Source organism: Lygodium microphyllum, chromosome 15 (assembly GCF_053477565.2).
Source record: "Lygodium microphyllum isolate KBCC chromosome 15, Lygodium_microphyllum_v1.1.10, whole genome shotgun sequence".
Lineage (NCBI taxonomy): Eukaryota > Viridiplantae > Streptophyta > Polypodiopsida > Schizaeales > Lygodiaceae > Lygodium > Lygodium microphyllum.
The window spans coordinates 146,979,740-147,002,461 of NC_141149.1; the positions used below are offsets into that span (position 1 = coordinate 146,979,740).

The window sequence follows — 22,722 nt, forward strand, 5'->3', positions numbered from 1 at the left end:
TTGGATCTTTCTTTTTCTATTGCTGTAGATGAAAGAGTGTAGAGATTTTATGCTGAAATTAGAAGGGTTTTGAATCTTTTGCTGAAGGAATACATAGTTCTTTGGGATGTTTTGATTCAAGTGTGTAAAAGGGTTATATTGGACCTATTTTAAGGTCCTACTGGCATTGTCTATGGAGAGATTGATATATTGCATTCAATAAAACTTTCGGACTGAAGTGTTTGGGTTTGAGCTATTGTCTTAGAAGTGTTATTTGGCTGAGCCTTTGTCTTGGTCACAGGGTTGTAAGTTTGAAAGTGAGAGCAAAGTTATATAGAAATTGAAGCAAAGGTTTTTTACAAGTAATATAGGATAAAGGGTGATTCCTCTCTTGCTTACTTCTTTTGCCTACAGTTTTTTTTCTCTCTCATCTGTAAATCATATTGTTTGAACCCCCATGGTTTAGGCTTGACACTTACCCTGCCGACACCATATAAAGTATTTGTTTGGAGAATGTTGGTGGGTGGTCTCCCACTTGCTTTTGCACTCTCAAGTTACAATATTTTCAATGGTTCTTGCTTCTTCTATACTTCTTGTTATGAGACCTGTTGTCATCGATTCTCTTCTGTCCAATGGCAAGAAAGATCTGGTCTTTGTAGACCCAAGTTTTGTGTCATGTAGTTAGAACTACCATGCATCTCTCTCTCTCTCTCTCTCTCACACACACACACACACACACACACACACACATTATGGTTGGCCATGAGCTTGTAAAGCTTTATGGATTTGTACTTGAGCATGAGGTGAGAAAATTGGCAGAGATGCACCAACATCAGGCATGTGGATAGACAAGGTTTAGGAGAGGGTGCCACAAGCTAGACTCATACGACGACTATAGTAGTTGGGGGTCCTTGTTGAGGTGTCCTAGCATTTGGTGTAAGGTTTGAGCTCCTAGAGGGATGTCAGAGGAGATTGTTAGTACTATTAGACTAAAGCAACATTGTCCCTTTCATCCACTCTCTTCGGGCTATACATTGAAGAGATATCAAAATGTTGATAGATTGGGAGGAGATAGGCCTAGCCTTGGGAGAGCATTGATACTTGTACTACTATATGTAGTCAAATGATATGATGCTTATCTTAGACACCCTAGAGGGATTGTAGCACCACTTAGATACACTACATGTCTTTTGCCAAGAGAGAGATCTCACAATGAACCTTGGGAAGACTAAGGCTATGGCATTTAATACCACCACACCAATAGAATAGATGGTCAGTGCCTCATTTTACATATGGTGGGGAGAGAGTGGAGTAAATCCAAAAATACGTCTAATTAGGAATTACTTTTGTAGGGCCAAGATTCACTATGAGGAGAGGATTTGAGGATAAAATAATCCGAGGTTGTGCAGCATTAGAAGCCATGGAGAACCAATGCATGCATATGTAGTTCCAAGAACCTCAAATGAATCTTGGGCTCTTTGACACATTGCTTACACCAACACTCTTATATGGAGCTCCTATTTGGGGATTGAGTCTCTACCATCATAGGATTGTTGGGTTTGACTCACGCCTACGCTCACAGGGGAGTGTCGGTGATCTTCAGTACATTGGGACACTTTTACTCTCCATAAAATAGAGGTTTTTTCCCCAGATTTATTTCTTTTACTTTATATGTATATGTTACACAGTTTGGGCACTTATCGTCTTATACTCTTTGGGTGTGAACACCCTCTTACAACCCTAAGGTTTAAGGGTTGTTCTTTGTACTTGCACCTTATGCTCAAGCTTCGATCCTTGTGCATTCTCTCAACTCACATTTGGTATCAGAGCAGCACTCAGCTCAGCTCAACTTCTGGCCACCACCAGCTGAGCCACCAGCTCACATCTCCAGCTTCTTCTAGCTCTTCCACGAGTCTCCACTGCCCTCCTAGCCAGCACCACAAGGACCGCCAATACCGCCAAGACTCCTCAACGCCTGCATTGCCGCCCCACAGGCAGTGCGCTTGCTACAGAAGTGCCTAGTTCGCTATGACCGCCGCTTGAGTAGGCGTCGCCTTTGCCTGCAACGCCCCTTGCCTCTTTCACCTTTGCTTCTTGCACCCTAGGCACCGCCAGTCTGCAGTGAGTGGCCGCCACCTGAACCAGATGCCACCATGAGTTTCACTGTGCCTGTCCGTTGCGTGCGCGACCTGCAAGACCTGTCAGGTGCCTGTCACCCTGCCTATTCCGCCACCTATGCATGCAACCTGCTCCATCAACTCTGCTACTAGAGGCCAGGTCTGCCTGCCACAGGTCCACTGCCTGCCATGTGTCTGCTCAGTCCATATCAGAGGTAACAAAAGGCAAAATTTATCAATTTTTATTCAAATTTTATTCTCTAGAAGGGGATTTTGCCTTGATAGGGAATCTCTGTTCCAACACATGTCTGGGACACTATTATTGCAGAGATTTTTGTGAATTTTGGGTTAGACATTTGGGGCTTTTGCAGTCAGCTTAGAGATTGGCAAATGTACATCTGTGACAATCTAAAATAGACTGATTTCGTGCATTTTGGAACAATAAATTTTGGGGCTTTTGCACTTTTAGTGCTGCTGAGCATTTATTGCACCTTGGACAGCGTGCATTTCAAACAGTTTTGACAGTGTGTGATTAAATTTGCTAATTACAGCAAAGTACTTGCTGTAATTTCTGGGTATTCTGAGATTTCCAGGTTGTTCCAGCTTGAGATATTGCTCTTTTGCTCTCTAATCAGTGACATTTATCATGGCAAATCGAGGAGGTGATGTATTTTTTATATGTATCCAAGGAGAATAGGTTGGATGGCAAGAACTATTCCCTTTGGTCCTTTATGATGAAGAATGTGCTGATTGCAAATAATCTTTGGGATTATGTCAACGGTGAGGAAGTTAGGCCCGGAGTTGTGGCTTGTGCTACTACTCCTCCAAGAGGATGTGGACAACGGGCAACTCAGCCTGTTCAGCCTGCTCTAGCTCAGCCACTTCCCCAAAGATCAGCAACACAAAGGCATGGGATACACGGGATGCACAGGTTGCGTTGCTAATTGCATTGATAGTTCAGCAGTCCATCATTCCTCACATTCAGTCTGCAGCTTCTTTACGAGAAGCATGGCTAACCTTAGAGCAGATGTTTGCTGGAAAGAAAAAGACACGTATCTCTTTCTTGAAGAAAGAGCTTGAGATTGTGAAGATGGACGAGGGTGATTCTATGCAGCATCATCTAAATAAAATTCACGACTTGCATGAATAGCTTATGAATGTAGATGAGTATTACCACTCAGATGTGCAGTTGATATCTACTACCTTGAATTCATTGTCGCCCTCGTACTTGGCCTTTCATACAGCCTTGAATCTCATCATGGTTCCTTCAATTGATTAGTTTGCTCTTAGAGGAATAGTGGTTTGGATGTCATAGCCTCTGAGTAGGTTTTTATAGCAAGGCAAAAGGGCAAGGGCAGCCAAGCCAAAGATGCTCTGCAGAGCTCTCGGACTTCAGATACTTCATAGGGCAGCAAGAAACAAGGGGGTACGCAATCCAAGAAGGGCAAGTGCCACTATTGCAAGAAGCTAGGACACTACATCATTGAATGTAGAGAGTGCATAGCCAAGGAGTTAGGGATGTCTGTTTCTGATGCATCTTCTACTGCCACTGAGTTTGCATCCTTTGTTGTAGACAGGGACTATTGTTTTTACACATGCAATTATGACTTTTCTTGGGCTGATAGAGCATTTAGCTCTATTGAGGATGCGAGCACATGGTTTTTTGACAGTGGTGCTTCCAAGCACATCACATCTCGGAGAGATTTGTTTTCTTCTGTTATTGCAGCCCCGGATGGCAAGTCTGTATAGTGTGCCAACAATGCATCATACCCTGTTAGAGGTATTGGGGAGATTGTGTTGACAGCCATTGATGGCTGTATTCTCCGTTTGTAGGATGCCTTGTTTGTGCCAGGTATAAAAAAGAATTTGTTATCTATTTCTTCTTTGGCAAAGTGTGGTTTTTGTAGGTCACCTTTGATGATGATAGACGTATGGTCACAGATAAGGAACACATAACTTTGGTTTTGACTAGCACTCTATGTCATGGGTTATATGAGTTGGATGCTTTTTCAGTCGATCAGTTAGTCTATCTAGCGTCTCAGTTGCTTTTAGAGAAATTGCTAGATTATAGATTGTGCTCTCAGTTGTATGTGGCCCTATGCAAACAAAGTCATTGGGTGGCTATTACTATTTTGTCACTTTCATTGATGACATTACTCATTTTTGCTGGGTCTACTCTTTGGCGAAAAAGTCGTAAGTGTATGATGCATTTTTGGCTTTTATAGCACTTGCTGAAAATCAATTTGGTTGTAGGGTAAACACTCTCCGTTCGGACCGAGGGGGCGAATACATGTTCTCTATACTAAATTCTTTTTTGAAACAGAAAGGCATTGTTCATCAGTACACTACTGCTTATACTCCATAGCAAAATGGGGTTGCAGAGAGGAAGAATCGGTCACTCATGGAGATGGCCAGATGTATGTTCAAAGCAAAGAGCTTGCCACACAGTTTTTGGATGGAAGCAATTATGTGTGCTTGCCATGTCTTGAATAGGTGCCCCTTCAAGGCATTAAAGAATGTCATGCCTTTTGAGGCTTGGAACAACTGGAAATCATCTGTTGGGCATTTTCATGCTTTTGGGTGTCTTGCAATATGCACACATTCCCAAGGTACTCAGGAAGAAGTTGGATAACAAGGTTGCTAAATGCATTTTTGTGGGGTATCCTATCTCAAAAAAGATATTTGTCAGTAGGGATGTGGTTTTCGATAAGAAATCAGAATTATCCCTTGCTGGTTTTGACACATATCAAGTTGTCAATGGCGTATTTAAAGGGCTGCTGCCCATTTGTTTCGGTGATACAACTAGAGTTTCAACAAGTGAACTTAATGTTCAGTTGCTCCCTTGGGTAATGCAGAAATCACCCCATGGCTAATTTGAACATTCAGCAAGGTTCTGAATTTGAGATTCAGCAAGAGCTTGTACATAGTTAGGAGGCTAGGCAGATGCCTAGATGGTATTTGCAGACTATGAAAGATAGTCATTTGGATGCTCCTATTGCTGGTTGCACTAGAAGGCAAGCTCGTTCACATGATGTTGCACATACCATGAAGTTTGTTATGGCAGCAGATACACTTGATGATGAGGAGCCTGAATGTTTTGAGGATGCACAACATAGTATGCATTGGATGGCAGCAATGCAAACTGAGTTTGATTCCATCATAAAGAATCAAACATGGGATTGAGTGTCCTTGATTGTTGGGAAGAAAGCTATTGGTACAAAGTGGGTCTATAAGTTGAAAAGGAATGCAGATGGATCTATTGACAAATATAAGGCTAGGCTTGTGGCAAAGGGCTACACATAGAAGAAAGGCATTGACTATGAAGAGACATTTGCTCCTACATCCAGCATGACTACCATTAGGTCTATGGTTGCTTTGGTTGCCCATTATGGATGGACTATACATCAGCTTGATATAAAGAATGCATTTTTACATGGGGAACTTCAAGAAGAAGTGTACGTACAACAACCCATTGGTTTTGCAGTTGAGGGATCCAAACGCTTGGTCTGCAAGCTGAAAAAGGCTTTATGTGGTTTGAAGCAAGCTACTCAGGCTTGGTATGCAAAGATTGATGCATTTTTACTCGGCCAAGGGTTCATGAACAATTGGTCAAAGTCTACCCTTTACGTATGTAAAGAGGGGGGATCCTTGCTGGTTATATGTCTATATGTTGATGATCTTTTGCTTACTAGGACACATGTTGATCAGATTTCAGCATTCAAACAAAATTAGCAGCAAACTTTTGAGATGTCAAATTTGGGGCCTTTGCACTATTACTTGGGCATTGAGTTCATTCATGATGCTAAAGGCATTGGATTGTCACAATTGAGATACATTGGTAAACTTCTTGAGAGGTTTGGCTTACAAAATTGCAAGCCAATTTGTACACCAATGGAACTTGGATTGAAGCTGTCATTGCATGATGACACCAAATGTGTAAGGATACAGGTGGGAAAGTACATTTCATCCAGTAGCTAGAAAGTTAAGAAGCACTAGGGGTTTTGGAGGTGTGTGAAGATATTCTAGGGTTTGCACTAAGAAAACATAGAATGTATGGCCATGACTGAAACACAAAGTCTCAAAAAGTGACATGCAAAAATCAAACCCTAAATACAAAATGCAAAACACAAAACTCAAAACTCAAAACACAAATAGAGAAGAAAGAGAACGCTGAAGTGAATGAATTAATGCTGTGAATGAAGGAAAGAATGTACAAGATGCTCAAGGGTAGAGCTGTCCAACAATTGGTAGCTCTCATTGGAGTGGGTTGAGGGAGGTGTCGATGTGTATCATCCACCGGAGACAGATCTCCAGTGCAGCAACCACCAGTTGGAGTAGAGGCTGATGAAGAAAAGTGCTGAAAACACAAAAATGACCTGATGTAGATGATGGAAGCTGATTAGTGGCAGTAGTGGAAGTTTGGGTGACAGCTATAGACCATGTAGCAGGAGTCGCTGAGGGCTGGACAGCTAGTGGAAGAGGGTTAATTACTGAAACTTGCAAGACAACAATGGGGCAGCTGTCTATTTACAGAAGTGGAAGGATCCCAAATTAGGGTTTTGCATGTGGGACACAGAAACTCTCTAGAACTGCTCCTCGTCTAATGAAACTTTTGGTAATTTGCTATTTTGGGTTTGTTTAAAGAGCTAATCAAGATGTAATGAAATTTTAGCTCAACAAGGTGTGGCTATACTATATCGGGAAGACCTTAAAGGGGGTGGAGGTAAAGAAGAGAGACAATGATGCAAGCTACTTATGGGTTAGGATACACGCAGGAAGACTATAGGAAAAATTCATTGCAATATATTACTTTTCTCGTACAAACTCGACCTTTGCTACATGAGATGGATCGCACTTTGATGTATTCTATGAGTGTACTATGAGATATGCTAGTACTGGGGACATGCTATTAGTGAGGGATTTCAATGCACGCACTGGAGATAGACACAATGACTTCCACATGCATGATGATGCCATGTTCAAGGAGATTGACATAAATGAAGTAGGCCTTTGGAAGAGAGCCTAGGAAAAAGAAGTGAGCACCTAAGGGACACATGTATTGGCTTTAGAAAGTGCACATAGACTAGTCATCTTCAATGGCCTACCACAATGGCAAAACTTTGACACTTTGAAATGTTGGAATCACAGAGGAGGAGCAAGTACTATGGACTAAATAGGCTCACTAGCATTGATACTAGACATCCAAAACTTCAAGGTATCTAAGAGACCAATTGGCATAGTAGCAGATCATGCTATTCTAACTTTTGTGATTTCTTGTGGACATGAAACATGGAACACTATGCCTCTCTAAATGTCCCATAACTACTTTTTAGAAGATACCTCACACATCTATAGTGGTTCTTTGTAGACTAGTTTACATGCATTGGACTTGAGCAAATCGTTGGAGGAATGTACAAGGGACCTAGCAAAGGGTATACATAGATCAGCCATGTATGTATTCCCACATACCTTGCCTTGATGTAGACCTACATGCTCCACTGCTCCCCAAAATAGCTGGCATGATGACAAGTGCAAAGATATTCAGGCTTGCTTATAGAGAGAAGTGGAGTTAGGCACTCCGACACATCGTCAAGCAAGGATGCTCTTCAAACGCCTTGTGCAGAGGATGAAACGAGACTACTTGGCAAAAGGGGAGGTAGAGAGATATCACCTATTTATGGGACAGGATAGCAAGAGTGCATGGTGCTCTAGCGAGATCCATCAACAACATCCACTATGATTCTCACAGAAACTCCTTTATCCTTCATAGACCTTGAAGGCCCTAGAAGTGCTTATCACCACTTAGTGCTTCTAAGCACCATTTGAAAAAGTATAGCGCTTCAATCTCCATATGAGCACAATAGCTCATACCTCTCAGGAAATCAAAGTTTGTAAGTACTTATTCAAACTTAAATGGATTCCTTCTGTCAAGTTCAAATGTAAACATTTCCACAAGCTATTAACAGGATATAACGATAGATGTGAATAAGATGATCAAAATCCTTCACAAAAACCAGGGATAATCAAGTGTGTTGTTTTGATGTAGTACTTGAATGGGTAACTCATGGGCCATCTCAATCATGTCTAATGGTAGACACAAGTTTAGGTCCCACCACCGTAAACTTTTATCATAAGAACCTGAGACCAAAATCTGCAATTACAAGAAAGGAAATTAGAGTTACTTGAAGTAGTTGAACAAAACCATTTTTGTTTATTGTTTACTACAAGTATCAAAAGCTCTGATTCACATTTTATCATAAGAACCTGAGACCAAAATCTGCAATTACAAGAAAGGAAATTAGAGTTACTTGAAGTAGTTGAACAAAACCATTTTTGTTTATTGTTTACTACAAGTATCAAAAGCTCTGATTCACATTTTATGTCATTATGACCTGGTTATTAGATGCAAGATTCATCTGAAAAGTGTTATCATCTCTTCAGTATAAACTGAAAGAGTTACTCCACAAGAGAGAGAAAGGCAAATAATAATCTTACTTCATCCCTACATATAGCAAGTGCTGTTACTTTCCCAGTGTGACCTCGAAGAATATCAGGCCCCCTGCTTGCAGATTGCATTCCTTTTCTCCATTTGGGAACTCCTGGATGACCATCTAAGTTCCAAACTCTCACCTTGCAATCTTCTGACCCTATAGCATAGAAACAATATCTTATCAGATACTGTTTGGGAACAATGGGTTGGACAAATGAATGTTGACGGTTATCGTAATGCAATTGTCTCAAAATCTGGAGTCTGCAAGTTTTCTACTAGACCCAACCCTAATCTTAGAGATGCTGTGGCAACAAAGCTGGTTAAAGGATTCTCTATTAAATCCAACCTTAGCTAGTGGGTAGGCATGATGTATAAGACTTCAAAAATTTCACTACAAGTTTAATTTGAATGATTTTTGCAAAAATGTTATGGTGGAGGATACTTGCTTTAGCCAATGTGGTGGTGGAGACTGAAAAATGTGGTGGTACAAAAGTGGATCAAAGTCTAAGCCTTAAGTTATGGTTGACCATGTTTAAAACCCTAAAGATGTAGATGGACACCTTAACTTGCAGTAGTGGAAGGTTAGCTTAGCCTGGAAGACATGGAGGACAAGAATTGTAAAGAGGTTGAAAAACTTCTGATCTATGTAGGCACATGCAATGAAATCGCTTGACGTTCTGGATAAAGTGTTGTAGCCAAACTCTGGTTTGAACATCTAGATTTGATATCAAGTTCTATATGGACTAGATTGCATGCCATTTTTGTAGTTTTTTTTTTCCCAAACTAAAGTCATTTCTATTAATAACACCTTGAGAAAATCCAAAGTAAAATACAAGTACAAAATAAGCCCTCTAAAGGACTACTAAGTAAACAAACACAATGGCTAGTGAACACCAAGTCCAGCGGGTTAATCCCAAACCATATGTGAATCAAAGTGGAAGAATCTGCCAAAGTCCCATTTGCAAATGAAACTATGCCCCCTCCTCATACACTCAAAGTCACTTGTAGTCCCCCCCATCTCCCACAGAATGAGGATAACTGCTGTCTAGATCCTTGAGAGTCTCTATGGTAAAAATGTCATCGAAATAAATGGTGTGACTGCACCTCATGGTCCAAATGAATCAAGAAATCATGCTAATAATCACTGTAGCAATGTCCCTCAGTCCACTCTACCTCTAAGAAGTCTGGAATGAGAATCATGCTAAAGTGCTAGCCAACAATGAGAAAAGAGCGACTCCCTTAAACATCCTCATATCTGTGTGTTTCCGTGACCTGAGCTACTACCCCCCATGTCACTATCATAGTCTCAGCTTATACCATGAAAGACCGCAAAGAGGGCTCTCCTCCATTTCGCATAAGCCCTAGGGTGATTCAATAGGTAGTGCCTTTGGATCTCCTATGGTATTCCACATCTCACACATGCTACAAGGAGCCTACTATAGCCAAGCCACATGCCAACTACTAAGCTCCTATGTATTTCTTCTTTAGTCTGAAGCTATCATCCAATCTCCCAAAAAAGTAAATCAAGAAAGCCATAGAGATACCTTGTTTGTACGAATGCTGAGTAGCAACTAGTTTCTGCTTTGTGTTCATCTATATCCTCCTCTTGGTGTAGCCAAAGAAGGCTACATTGCAAGATCTGTCCAAGAATGGGTCTGGAAAGCCCCATGTCTATCCCTCCATTGAGCAAGTAGGTGGGTTTGGGTCAATGGACCATGTCCTATCGGAATAAGCCACTACTGTGATCCTCTGCTGAAGCAGCCTGGGAATTTGGCCTTAGTACAGAATTTGTTGAGGGAAAACCAACCTAGAATAAAAGGCTTTTGCCTTAGGCACAGATCCTCGCATGAATGATTTTGGTTATACCCTTACTCATGCAAAGGATTGGATTTTGGGACATTTGCAAGATTCCATACCTATGTGCCCATTTGCTATAAAATTGCTATGAAATTGGTCGCTAGCTAGAAAACACTCTCCCACATCATATGGATGGGAAGGATTAATGCTGAAGGTACTCAACTTTGTATGGAGTGGAAAACCCTAAGATAGGCCTTCCTATTTGTCATAGATGTGGTGCTTTAAATGAGAACACTCCACGCACATTCCACATTCCCTGTAGCTTATTCAGAAATTGTCTTCTTCTCTCAGACTCTCTTCTTCAATTTGGGTTTGGCAACTTGTTGTGGGCTTTCAAGTCATTCTTAGTTACAGCAAAGCCTTTATGGCATTCCTATGGTGTGCATTCAGCTCTACTGATAAACAACACATGATAGTCACTTGTCATTGGAGGGTCTGATAATGAGTGTTCATTGGTGGAAGCCCTGGTGTAGGGACACGATGGATCCATAGATAGTATATGCAAAGGCTTGGATGGCATGAAAAGAAAGAGTATTATGATAACCCAAACCATTGCTTTGGTCTACGATCCACACAAGTACTCCCAAACACACAGACAAGTGATCACCACAAAATACAACAAGAATATATGATGCTTTTGGGGTCGGACATTTGTAGCAATTGGCCTTCATCAGCTACAACTAGCTATAGCTGAAGAGAAGAGGAGGTATCCTTTTCTCTTCAATCACTATTTGAGATTAGAGTCAGGCCACACTCTTGGACTTTCGACTTACCTATCTTAGGGGCGGTTCTCTATACAAGTTGGCTTAGTGACAGACTGGTTTGCATTTCAGGAGCTATTGCATGAGATTCAGAGCTAGAGACTACAGGTTCTCAAGGGATCCAGAGCTATAGTTGAGTCTGTCACAGAGGGGGTTCCACAAGATTGGTGGATGGATACAAATACTTCTCAGACCTGGCTTGTTCCCTTCTGCAGAGGAGACATGCTTCTAGTGGTCATAACAACTGGCAATGAGAGGACATTCATTTTTATGATTGAGGAGGATGGTTGCCTCCAGCGAGAGGCCTTGGTCCAGACAGAGTTCACTCAATGCTCCGTTCAGAGGATCAGAGTAGTGGCACCTTAGATGGATGAAGATATTGAGCTTATCAGAAGAGGCTTCTCCAGAGACTACAGTAGAATCTGGGAGAATGGATGTGGAGGGATCCATTCCTTGACAGGCCATGCAACATAGCCTTCCTTGGCTACAGTCCTAGGCTAAAGAGGAGGATTCACATGACAGGATCTGAGTACAACCAATAGCCACATCCTATTGGCACCGACATGGCATCTCAGACCAGCTCTTATCAGATTTTTGAAGGAAGCTACATGACAGTTTTAGGCCTAGCAAGATATCTGCCCCAAAGCTCAGGAGGTATGGAGGAGAGCCCTTGGTCCTGTAGCTTGGTTCACTGATAGAGGCCCGGCATGTGGTTATGAGGATGTGGACATCATCTGAGCAGGATCACCACTCTGGAGATGATTGCCAATATCAAATCCTAGTACATTTGGACCATGAAGTGTAGCCATGCTATAGTGGAGACTCTTTCGAGGATTTGGACACAGTTTATCCACACTCTCCATGGGAGGTAGGAGAGAATGCAGGGAAAATTTGAGAGGATGAGGGTAGAGGCTTCCAGCCGATTGGGACTCAGGCACCTTTTTCCACACTGCCCCTCAGATGGTCTTACATTATAGCCCACTACATTTGTTGTTCACACAACCATTGTACTTATGACGTACTTAGCTACTCTTTACAGAGTTCCTCATACTTCGTATTTTACCTGGGGGAATTTCCTCCAAGATGTTATTAATAGAATTTTCTTTTCTTGGGGACAAATAAGGTTCTGCCACAGTCACTTCCAAAGCTGATACAAAAGATCTTGAAAGATGCTCTCCAAAATCCAAAAGTGGAGTGTTGCAAGCTGTTGGACATTCCAACAAGTAAGAAGTTTCTCTCCTAAAGGAGTGGGGTGTGGTGGAAACAAAGTTATCCTCTTTGTCACTCACTGGAACCACTGCAAATGGACAGAGGACAGTGCTTCCAGACCTATGTGTGCCAATATCAAGTTGCTCATACTGGCCTACAATTCTGACTCTTAAAGATGTGAATCAACCAAGTCCTGCACTAGAGGGTGAAGACCTGTAGAACACCGTTATCCTAGAAAGTGTATCTTTATGAAAGTGTCAGTAAGTACAAACTTCTGTATGCACAAGAAATGCCATTTTTCCCCAGCAAGAAAGACAGATGCCATAACGTACTACATCATGCAATTGACTCATCTTATGGAAATGCTGCTGGTAAATGTAAGGACACTTCTCATCTGTGACATAACATTTGATTTACCTACAAATAGATCAGAGATACATTTCAACCATAGTGATGCAAAAAAGAGTTGTAATATAAGCCCAAACTGGTTTCTTTTCCATTTATTTATAGTAGGCTTTCAGAGAGCAGGTTGTACCGCTAATAAGAACATCCAGCTTTTGATGGTGTAGCATGCAAAGGATCGAGTGCTGTGAGGGAGGACCCAACTCTGAGAGAGCCCAAGTCTTTGAGGTTCTGTCAGCTTGCCACTTTAGAAGTGCTCCATCACCACCACCACTATAAACCTCAATGTCTGCTGGAATGAATGCATCATCTCCAGAATCAGTATCATCCTGGATCTGAAGCTTTGTTGTCTCTCTCCTTGTGGTAGAAGATTTTTTGAAGCTTTGATTAAGAAACATGAAGTTAGCATCCTATATTCACAAAGGACATTCATAGCTAAAAGATATTACCTGCATTCAAGCAGTAGAAGGATGTCATTATGTGAAATGAAAAAAATGGTAGTGATAATGCACTTATTACAATTTTTTTAAAGTATGCGAGTCTTTGACTGCATCAAGTTTTATCTTGATTCGTTTCCGACATGCAACTACCACTGCTTCAACCCAATCAGTGTGTCCTTGCAAAACACGATGTGGACCGAATTGATTGTATCTCCAAACTATGATCTCACAATCGGTTGTTAAGCCAATGGCTACATCTGTGTCTGCTGCATGGAAGACCTGCAAGAATCTTAGAACTGACCTGAAGCTGCAGCAGTTGAACATTTTGATTTACTAATAGGAAAACTAATGAGGTCCTGGGGGCAAGACTATCTATACTTTGCATAGAGGGAGTTTACGGAAGGAACAGGTATCTGCAACCCAGTCTGTAACATTGGCTGGAGCTAATGCATCAACAATGATGGGGTACCTTTACAGGCCAGAAAAAACAGTTAGTACAGCAGCTTTTCTCCCTATGTTGATTACTTTTAAATCTTTCTAGCAGTATCGTTTCTATTGTGTCTAACATCTGAGATGATGTTCCAATGGCTTGTTAACTTGATGAGAAAAATACAAAAACCATTTTGCTTTCCTTGCACTTTTGCTGCATTGTTCTGAAATGTTATCCTCACACCAACATCATGTTGAAATCAATGAACCACCTCATGCTATAAGATCCAATTATCTCAACTCTACACTAATATGGAAACTCAACCAAATTTCAAAAGTTGCCCCTGAAGTGCTTGAGAAATATGCTATTCAGATTCAATGTTACATGGCATCACAAGTCAGAGATATATGATCACATCACATCACAAAGGAAAAAGGGAGGTGGATGAAGGAGAAAAGCCTTACTATGAAAGGGGGGAGTTGTTCAGAGAAGAAGTGGAGAAGATCAGCAGGCCGGGATGATTTGAAGCAGGGTGGTCCTGCTCAACAAGGAGAGTTGCTACTAGTCCGATGTTTTTTCCTTTTTTTTGGTAATGAAGCATATGGTATGCTGGTCACGCAGACCTATCATCTTGGTGGGCTATAAAAAGAAGACCCTCGAATCATCATCTATGATTGTCCTACTCAGACTTCATCGAGAAAGCTTTAACCTCTTCACTGTCTAGAGCACCACCTAAGATTCACTATGAAAGCTCACGGGTGAATAGAGCTATCATAGTATCACTTTGTTTGCAAATAAGGAAATCTCAATTGTTCTCTAATTTGTTGTGTATGCTCTATTCCTTGTTGACATTGTGTTTTCTTTATTGTGCAATTTTCAAGAAGCTAAGCTAGATAGGACTCCCTCACTAGAAGCCAAGCCCAGTTGGGGTCGAGGATGACTTGATAGCAGTGAAGAATTGCTGCATGGGTGGGGTGGGGGATATACAGGCCGGGGGGATACACAGGCCAAAGTGAAGAAGGGGATGAAGATGGAAGCAGAAGTGAGGCACTCACTGGTAAATCTGAGGAGGAAACCCATGAATATGCACATACGTAACATCCTTATGGAAAGGGGATGCAACTAAGTATTTCAAGTCACTTGCAGAAAATTGATGTAGAAACCTTCCATTTGAGATTGATCTTTGGGTAATGCCATCAGAACGTTTTGTTCTCAATGAAAATTGAACAATCTAATCCTTGCATATGGTAATCAATGTTGGATTGGTAAGAATGAAGATAGGTGTGAACCTTTTGTTATCAATGCAAATTGAACAATCCAATCCTTGCATATGGTAATCAATGTTGGATTGGTAAGAATGATGATAGGTGTGAGTTCAGAAACTTAGAAGAATGGGGTCCAGAGCAAATAATAAACAGGAGATGTGGTTCTTAACTTCACACATGCTCACTTTACTCTTCCTTAAGGGAATTTACTAAGGGCTGACACATATTGGGCCATCCATTGCATGCAGACCTCCTCCAAGCACCAGCCCCTGGTGTGGCTGGCTGTAGAGGTTGATGGACAATCTGGTTGCAGTAAGGCACGAGGATGTGCAGGTGAGGGCATGGAAGTCAACTATGCCGATGCCATACGTGGCTGTGATGTGGATATATAGATTCTGGAGCTTGTGTTATATGAAGACCTCAGGGTGTACAATGGAAAAAGAACAACTGAACTGCAAACCAATAGAAGGCATATCCCAAGGCTCTTGTAGTGTTTTCCTTGGGAAGATTCAAGGACCTTTATGCAAGCTTTGCTCTTACAGATCTATATTTATTATTCATGGGTAAGTTCCTTTTGAAGAAGAATTTGAAAGATGGCTCAGAAATACTTATCAAACCGAGGCTTATCTTCATCGATATAGGTTTTTTGGGAAAGGATTTTCTTCACCATGGTCGCCTCAGCAGCAGAAAGAGAATGGATTATCAACAGTCCAGTTGGTTATATAGGCAATCTGGTTTATGTCTTGCGTTAGTTTGTAAACATTCAAGCCTGAGGATATTTTGCAGCATGTCCTGTTTTGGGTGTCTTTCCCTTGTGGATTGTAAGGTCTTGGTGTGGGAGGTATACAAATTCTAATTCGGGAAGAGATGAAACATCAAGCTTTCTTGGTTGCAGGGGGATGAATCTGTGGTTGCTGTTAGCATTAATGTGAGGAAGAAAAGATCTATGTTGTCTCTGTTTATGCTTCAACTGTTCCAGGTGGAAGAGTCAAATACCAGTAATGGTTGGTTGTATGCTAAGTTGCCGCAATGTAATACATTGGATTTGGGTGATTGGAATATGACTATTCAAGAGTGATAGATCTTAGAGATCTTCTCACATGTGTGAGATGGGAAAGAAGAATTGGGATGATTTGATAAACAAACATAAGTGGGTGGATGTCACAGAACATATAGAAGGGGACTTGGGTCATGTGTATACTTAGTAAAATTGTCACCAAGAGTCAACTTAGAGAATAGAGTGCGCACTCGTAATAAATTAAGGCTAGGATTGATTTCTAACCAGTTGATTTATTTATATAGCTGAAGACTGCTAGGTATTCACTTTTGTCGGTTTAATTGCATTATTTTACTAATGATTGTGAATGCTTCAGTTGATGTGTAGAGATAGCAGCAGTGGCGGAGGAAAGCATTGGAGGATAGCGTGTATTCAAGTTGTCACTTATATTTTGATGGGCACATACCTTAGGCATGGCGCCTATATTTTGTCGCGATTTTATTGAGGCATTGGATATTTATTTATTATTTTGTATGCGCATGGGCATACGATTATGATATTTGTATTTGGACATTGTATTGGGTATGCCTGACTCTTTCGGCGCCCGCCCACTAGCTTTATTTCTATTTTGTGCTAAAGCAAACTCAAAAGCCAAAAGCGTGCAATTTTGTAATTTGGGCTATTATTTGAGCTTGAAGATGATTAATACATAAAATACATGCTTTGTGGAGCGTTCACACAAGGCATGGGGGGAGATTGCACCCAATTGGTCTCTTGTTCATGTCGTGCATGCTTTTTACCTTGAGTTTTGTGCAAAAAGTAGAGTTCTTTTGTTCTTGGGGACCTTCCGGCATTCACTACGCAAGCATACGGCATCCGATCTGCGCACCAGTGAGATTAATACATAAAATACATGCTTTGTGGAGCGCTCACACAAGGCATGGGGAGAGATTGCACCCAATTGGTCTCTTGTTCATGTCGTGCATGCTTTTTATCTTAAGTTTTGTGCAAAAAGTAGAGTTCTTTTGTTCTTGGGGACCTTCCGGCATTCACTACGCAAGCATACGACATCCGATCTGCGCACCACGCCAAGGCATACCTAAAATAATATCACTGGACTGTAATAGTACAACTAGGAAATTCCTTCTTTCAGTGTATTCACCAATTTGAATTTCTAAGTCATGCACCTCTTGTGTTCCATTATACCTTGTGCCTAAGAATGTTGCTTTAATGCGATAATGCGTAGGAACAGTTTGTAATTTCAAATCTTTTACTAGCTTTGCAGAAATAAAATCATGAGTACTAAAGTGGTTTATTTTAGAATTATGAAAAAATCCTAAATTTACCTATTTTTAATGTGCCATTTGGACCTTCCCTATTGCCACTGCATTTCCCATTCTCATTCCCATCTCTTGTTCCTTGTTCAATGTTGCTACGTTGCAAAGTAGACACCAGGTGCAATTAACTTTGAAAACATAAAAGGTCCCTTGCTGTTGTTTCCATGTTTTCTTGGCTTTTGTGGCCTCATGAAAGGTGATTCACACTGCTGCTGCTATGGTCATGCTAAACCCTTCCCAAAAATAACATTTACCTTTAAAATCCTCAAGTTCTAGAATAGTCTCCCTTTTATGCTTATGATTCAATCAGGATCCTCACTGCATGTAGTCTAACATGTTCTTGATGTCGCAAGAATATCTGAAAAGCCTACAAAAGATGAGGTAATATAGGATCTCGGGACTAACAGCCAAGGCAGGCAGAGTACTATTTATCAATCCTGAAACTCCAGCATAAAGATTCTTCGTACACTGAGCTTGCAACTTGCCATTCCTTTTAGACAAACCAACAATAGCACTAGCACAGCCTTTTTCAGCTGGATCTGTATTAGCTTTAGAGACCTTAATCCACACCCTCTTGGCTTTATCAACAACCTTTTTGTTGAGAATAAAACTTATATTGAAGCTAGAAGGATGAGAGCCTGACGTAAACCCTTGATTAATGCAAATAGAAAAATCAAACCATACTGATGAATGATTAGAGGCTTGCATCTCTGAGCATATTTTGTACTCAACCCCAGACGCCAGCACCACCGCACATTCTATACAATATACAAATGAACAATGCATCATATATTAAGATAAATTGATGATACAAAATAAGTATATACTTAAAAGTCTGAAGACTAAAGACTCAAAGAGCCATAAATGTTTGAAGGCGGAAGTACATAAGTCTTATTATGAAAGAGCCAAGGCCAGAGTTCAGGACATTTTTGTCTCCCGAGCCCTTGTAGCTAGGAACATCATCTAGGGTGCTTCTAATTTGAAGCACTAGCTGCTTGCCATAGTTGGTCGATTTATCAAATGGACATCAAAAGTAGCTTTTTGGACAGTTATCTGGAGAAAGAAGTCCATCTAGAGCAATCTCTCGAATTTCCTCTTGCAGAACTTAAGGATAAGGACTTTTGTTTGTGGAAAGCTCTTTACAAGCTAAAGCAAGCACCATGATCATGGTTCCATAGGATGGACAAGTTCCTTTGAACTCATGTTTTCTGTTCTACCCCTTATGATTTAAACTCATACATCCAATCTACTTCAGAGGGGGTTTAGCTACATCATATAATATGTTGATGATTTACTCATTACAAGCCCAGATTCTACTATCATCGCATTAAGGCCCAGCTTGGCTCTACATGTGAGATGACCACCAACCTCAGTCAAATGTCTTACTTTTCGAAAACAGAGATAGTTAGATATAGGAATTCCACTCTCAATAGAAGTATATACTTGAGCTAGTTGAATAGTTTTCCATTGATCAAACATGGCATGTGGCCATGCCTCTAGATACCATTATCAAAATAGCCAAGGATTCCCATGGACAGTGTCATTGCTTAGTTAGTATTTCAATACACCTAAAATGTCACATTGGACAGCTTGCTTGCGTGTGTTGAGATTGTCAGATGGGAGAGGATCGAGGTGCAGCTGAAGTGCAGTAGACAGTGTGAGAGTGAGAGACAGAGTTGAGCACGACACCCAATGCAATAGTACTGAATAGAGTGTTAGCTGAAAGTACAAATGATAACCCTTATACCTTAGGGTTATAAAGGGCTGTTCACACCCGAACACAGTAAGTGCCCGTAAGTGTGCACCACAAGCACATACAAAATAGTACACATAATCTGGGGGAAAAAACCTCTCCTACCGAGAGTAAAAAGTGCCCCAGTGTCCTAGTGATCACCCGCACACTCCCATATGAGCGTAGGCGTAAGTAAGGCGTGTGAGATACCCAACAAACCCCCCTGGAGTGAAGAGTGATCAAGTGTACAAGGATCATCCGCCACCAAAGGGCGTCAAATTCAAAGCATCGCGAAATGCTTCAAATTTGTCTCGTGGAAGAGCTTTGGTGAAGATGTCTGCCACATTGCTGGTGGTAGGACAGTAGACAAGGCTGATATCACCTGCATGTAGCCTCTCTCTGACAAAGTGGTAGTGAATCTCTATGTGTTTCGTGCGAGCATGAAACACAGGGTTCCGTGCCACTGCAATGGCACTCTGACTGTCAGTATATAAAGGAGTAGGCTCCGTAACAGATACATCCAAATCAGCAAGTAAGCGTCTAAGCCATACGCACTCAACTGCAGTAGTGAAGGCTGCCTTGTACTCAGCTTCACATGACGACGTGGCAACAGTGGATTGTTTCTTGCTAAGCCAAGAAATGCATGACGAGCCAAGAAAGAAACAATTGCCACTAGTGGAGTGACGAGTATCAAAATCACCAGCCCAATCAGAGTCACTGTAAGCATGTAACTGCAGTGGTTTCCCCTTGGCATAAAGCAATCCAAGAGCTCTAGTACCCTGCAAGTAACGAAACACACGCTTCACAGCTTGCCAATGCGACATACGAGGCTGATGCATGTACCTGCTCAAAACTGAAACGGCAAACTGTATGTCTGGCCGAGTGTGGCATAGATAGATGAGACATCCCACTGCTGGAGCATAAGTATGGATATCAAACAAATCACTGTCATCATGTAATGACAGTTTGAGCCCAGGTTCCATGGGTGTACAAACTGGCTTGCAATCCTGTAAGCCAAACTTCTCAAGAAGTTGCCCAATGTACCTTGACTGACATAATCCAATGCCTCTAGCATCATGTACAAACTGGATGCCCAAGTAATAGTGCAAAATACCCAAGTCAGACATGTCAAAAGTTTGCTGTAAATTATTTTTGAATGCTGAAATCTGATCAGCACGTGTTCCAGTGAGCAAAAGGTCGTCTACATATAGACACAAAATCAGCATGGATCCCCCTTCTTTATGTACATAAAGGGTAGACTCAGATGGGCTGTTTACAAACCCCTGACTAAGCAAGAAAGCATCTATCTTTGCGTACCAAGCTCGTGGAGCTTGTTTCAAACCATATAGAGCTTTTTTCAGCTTGCATACTAAATTTTCTGAGCCTTCAACTGCAAAACCAATGGGCTGCTGTACATACACTTCTTCCTGAAGTTCCCCATGTAAGAATGCAGTCTTTATATCCAGCTGATGCACTTTCCAACCAAAATGTGCAGCCAAGGCAATCATAGACCGAATGGTCGTCATACGGGAGGTAGGAGCAAAGGTCTCCTCATAGTCAATGCCCTTTTTCTGTGCGTAGCCTTTAGCTACCAGCCGTGCCTTGTACTTATCTATGGATCCATCTGCATTCCTTTTCAATTTGTAGACCCATTTCGTACCAATGGCACGCTTGCCAACTGGCAAAGACACCAAATCCCAAGTATGATTCTTATGAATAGAATCCAATTCAGCTTGCATGGCTGCCATCCAATGCACACTATGTCGTGCATCCTCAAAACATTCAGGCTCCTCATTATCATGAGTACATGCTGCCATAACCAACTCCATGGAATGTGCTGAATCATGCAGTTGAGTTTGCCTTCGAGTACGACCAGCCAAGGGTGTTTCCAAATGACTATCTCTCATAGTCTGCGTGTACCATCTAGGCACCTGTCTTGCTTCCTGACTGTGTACAAGTTCCTGCTGAATTTCAGTTTCAGCAATGTGCTGATTTACTGCATGTTCCATAGGAGCAGCTGGCTGAACATTAGGTTCATTTGCTGAAGTACCAGCTGAATCACCAAATGTGATGGGTAGCAGCCCTTCAAAGACATCACGGGCAGCCTGATATGTATCAAAACCAGCCAAGGATAATTCTGATTTTTCATCAAATACAACATCCCTGCTGACAAAAACCTTCTTGGTCACGGGATCATAGAGTCTGTAGCCTTTGCTTTCGCTGCTATATCCCATAAAGATGCATTTTACAGCCTTGTTGTCCAACTTCTTTCGAAGTACCTGTGGAATATGGGCATATGCAAGACACCCAAAAGTACGGAAGTGGCCAACAGAAGGTTTGCGGCTGTGCCAAGCCTCAAAAGGTGTGACGGTTTTCAAGGCCTTGGTAGGGCATCTGTTCAAAATGTGGCAAGCGCACATGACGGCTTCCATCCAAAAACTATGAGGCAAACTCTTTGCCTTCAGCATACATCTGGCCATCTCCATGAGTGACCGATTTTTCCTCTCTGCTACCCCATTCTGCTGTGGAATATATGCAGTAGTGTACTGATGGATAATGCCCTTCTGCTGCAAATAAGAATTCAGCATAGAGGACATGTATTCCCCCCCTCGGTCCGAACGGAGAGTCTTAATCTTGCAACCAGACTGAGTTTCCACAAGTGCACTGAAAGCCAAAAATGCATCATACACTTCTGACTTCTTTTTCAAGCAATAGACCCAGCACAAACGTGTAAAGTCATCAATAAATGTTACAAAATAGTAACAACCACCCAATGACTGTGTCTGCATGGGCCCACAAACATCCGAATGCACAAGCTGCAATCTGGCTGTTGCTCTAAAAGCAACATCACGGGGAAAAGAGAAACGATGCATTTTCCCCAAAATGCAACCCTCGCATAAATGCTCAGGAGGTCTCTCCAAGAGAGGTAATCCATCCAACATCTGAGTACGCTGTAATAGCATCAAGCTGCCATAGTTTACATGCCCCAAACGAGCATGCCATAACTCTGCCTCTAACATAGCAGGAGTAAGAGTGGATGTCAAATATGCAGATTGATCTACCGAAAGAGCATCCAACTCATATAACCCATGACACAAAGAACCTGTCAAGACCAATGTCATGTGTTCCTTGTCACGGACCATGCAACGGTCATCATCAAAGGTGACCTGCAAACCACAACGTGCCATAGAAGAAATGGAAAGCAGATTCTTCTTAATGCCAGGCACATACAAAGCATCCTGTAGGCGGAGAATAGAGCCATCAATGGTTGTAAGCTGAATCTCCCCAATACCACGAACAGGGTATGATGCATTATTAGCACACTGAACAGACTTCCCAACGGGAGGTGCACCAAGAGAAGCAAACAAATCTCTACGAGATGTGATATGCCGTGAAGCACCACTGTCAAAGAACCAAGTGTCAGCATCTTCTGTAGAGCTAAATGCTCTATCAGCCCAAGAGACATCATAACTGCAAGTGTAAAAACAATAGTCCCTGTCTGCAACAAAGGACGCGGACTCACTAGCAGTGGAAGGAGCTACAGAAACAGACATCCCTGACTCCTTCTTCTTCTCTTTGGCGATGCGCTTCCTGCACTCAGTGATGTAGTGGCCAGGCTTCTTGCAGTAATGGCATTTTCCTTTCTTGGCTTGCGTGCCCCCCTGTTTCTGACTTGTCTGTGAAGTGTTACTACTACCAGAACTCT

At 41.7% G+C, this 22,722-nt stretch overlaps 1 protein-coding gene across 8 annotated transcripts in view; it reads right to left on the reverse strand.

The window, feature by feature from the left end:
* Window positions 1-22,722, reverse strand: part of LOC148025199 (uncharacterized) — a 268,949-nt gene that overhangs the window by 63,164 nt on the left and 183,063 nt on the right. For 5 of the 8 annotated variants that reach the window (XM_087695002.1, XM_087695000.1, XM_087695003.1 and 2 more), the window contains 5 exons: window positions 13,634-13,724; window positions 13,335-13,534; window positions 12,949-13,196; window positions 8,592-8,743; window positions 8,146-8,247 (listed from right to left, as the gene is read on the reverse strand). In XM_087695002.1, the coding sequence (XP_087551128.1) occupies window positions 8,146-8,247; window positions 8,592-8,743; window positions 12,949-13,196; window positions 13,335-13,534; window positions 13,634-13,724 (793 nt within the window). The remainder of the gene's footprint in view (window positions 1-8,145; window positions 8,248-8,591; window positions 8,744-12,948; window positions 13,197-13,334; window positions 13,535-13,633; window positions 13,725-22,722) is intronic. The other 3 variants (XM_087695006.1, XM_087695007.1, XM_087695001.1) reach the window with 2 other exon arrangements.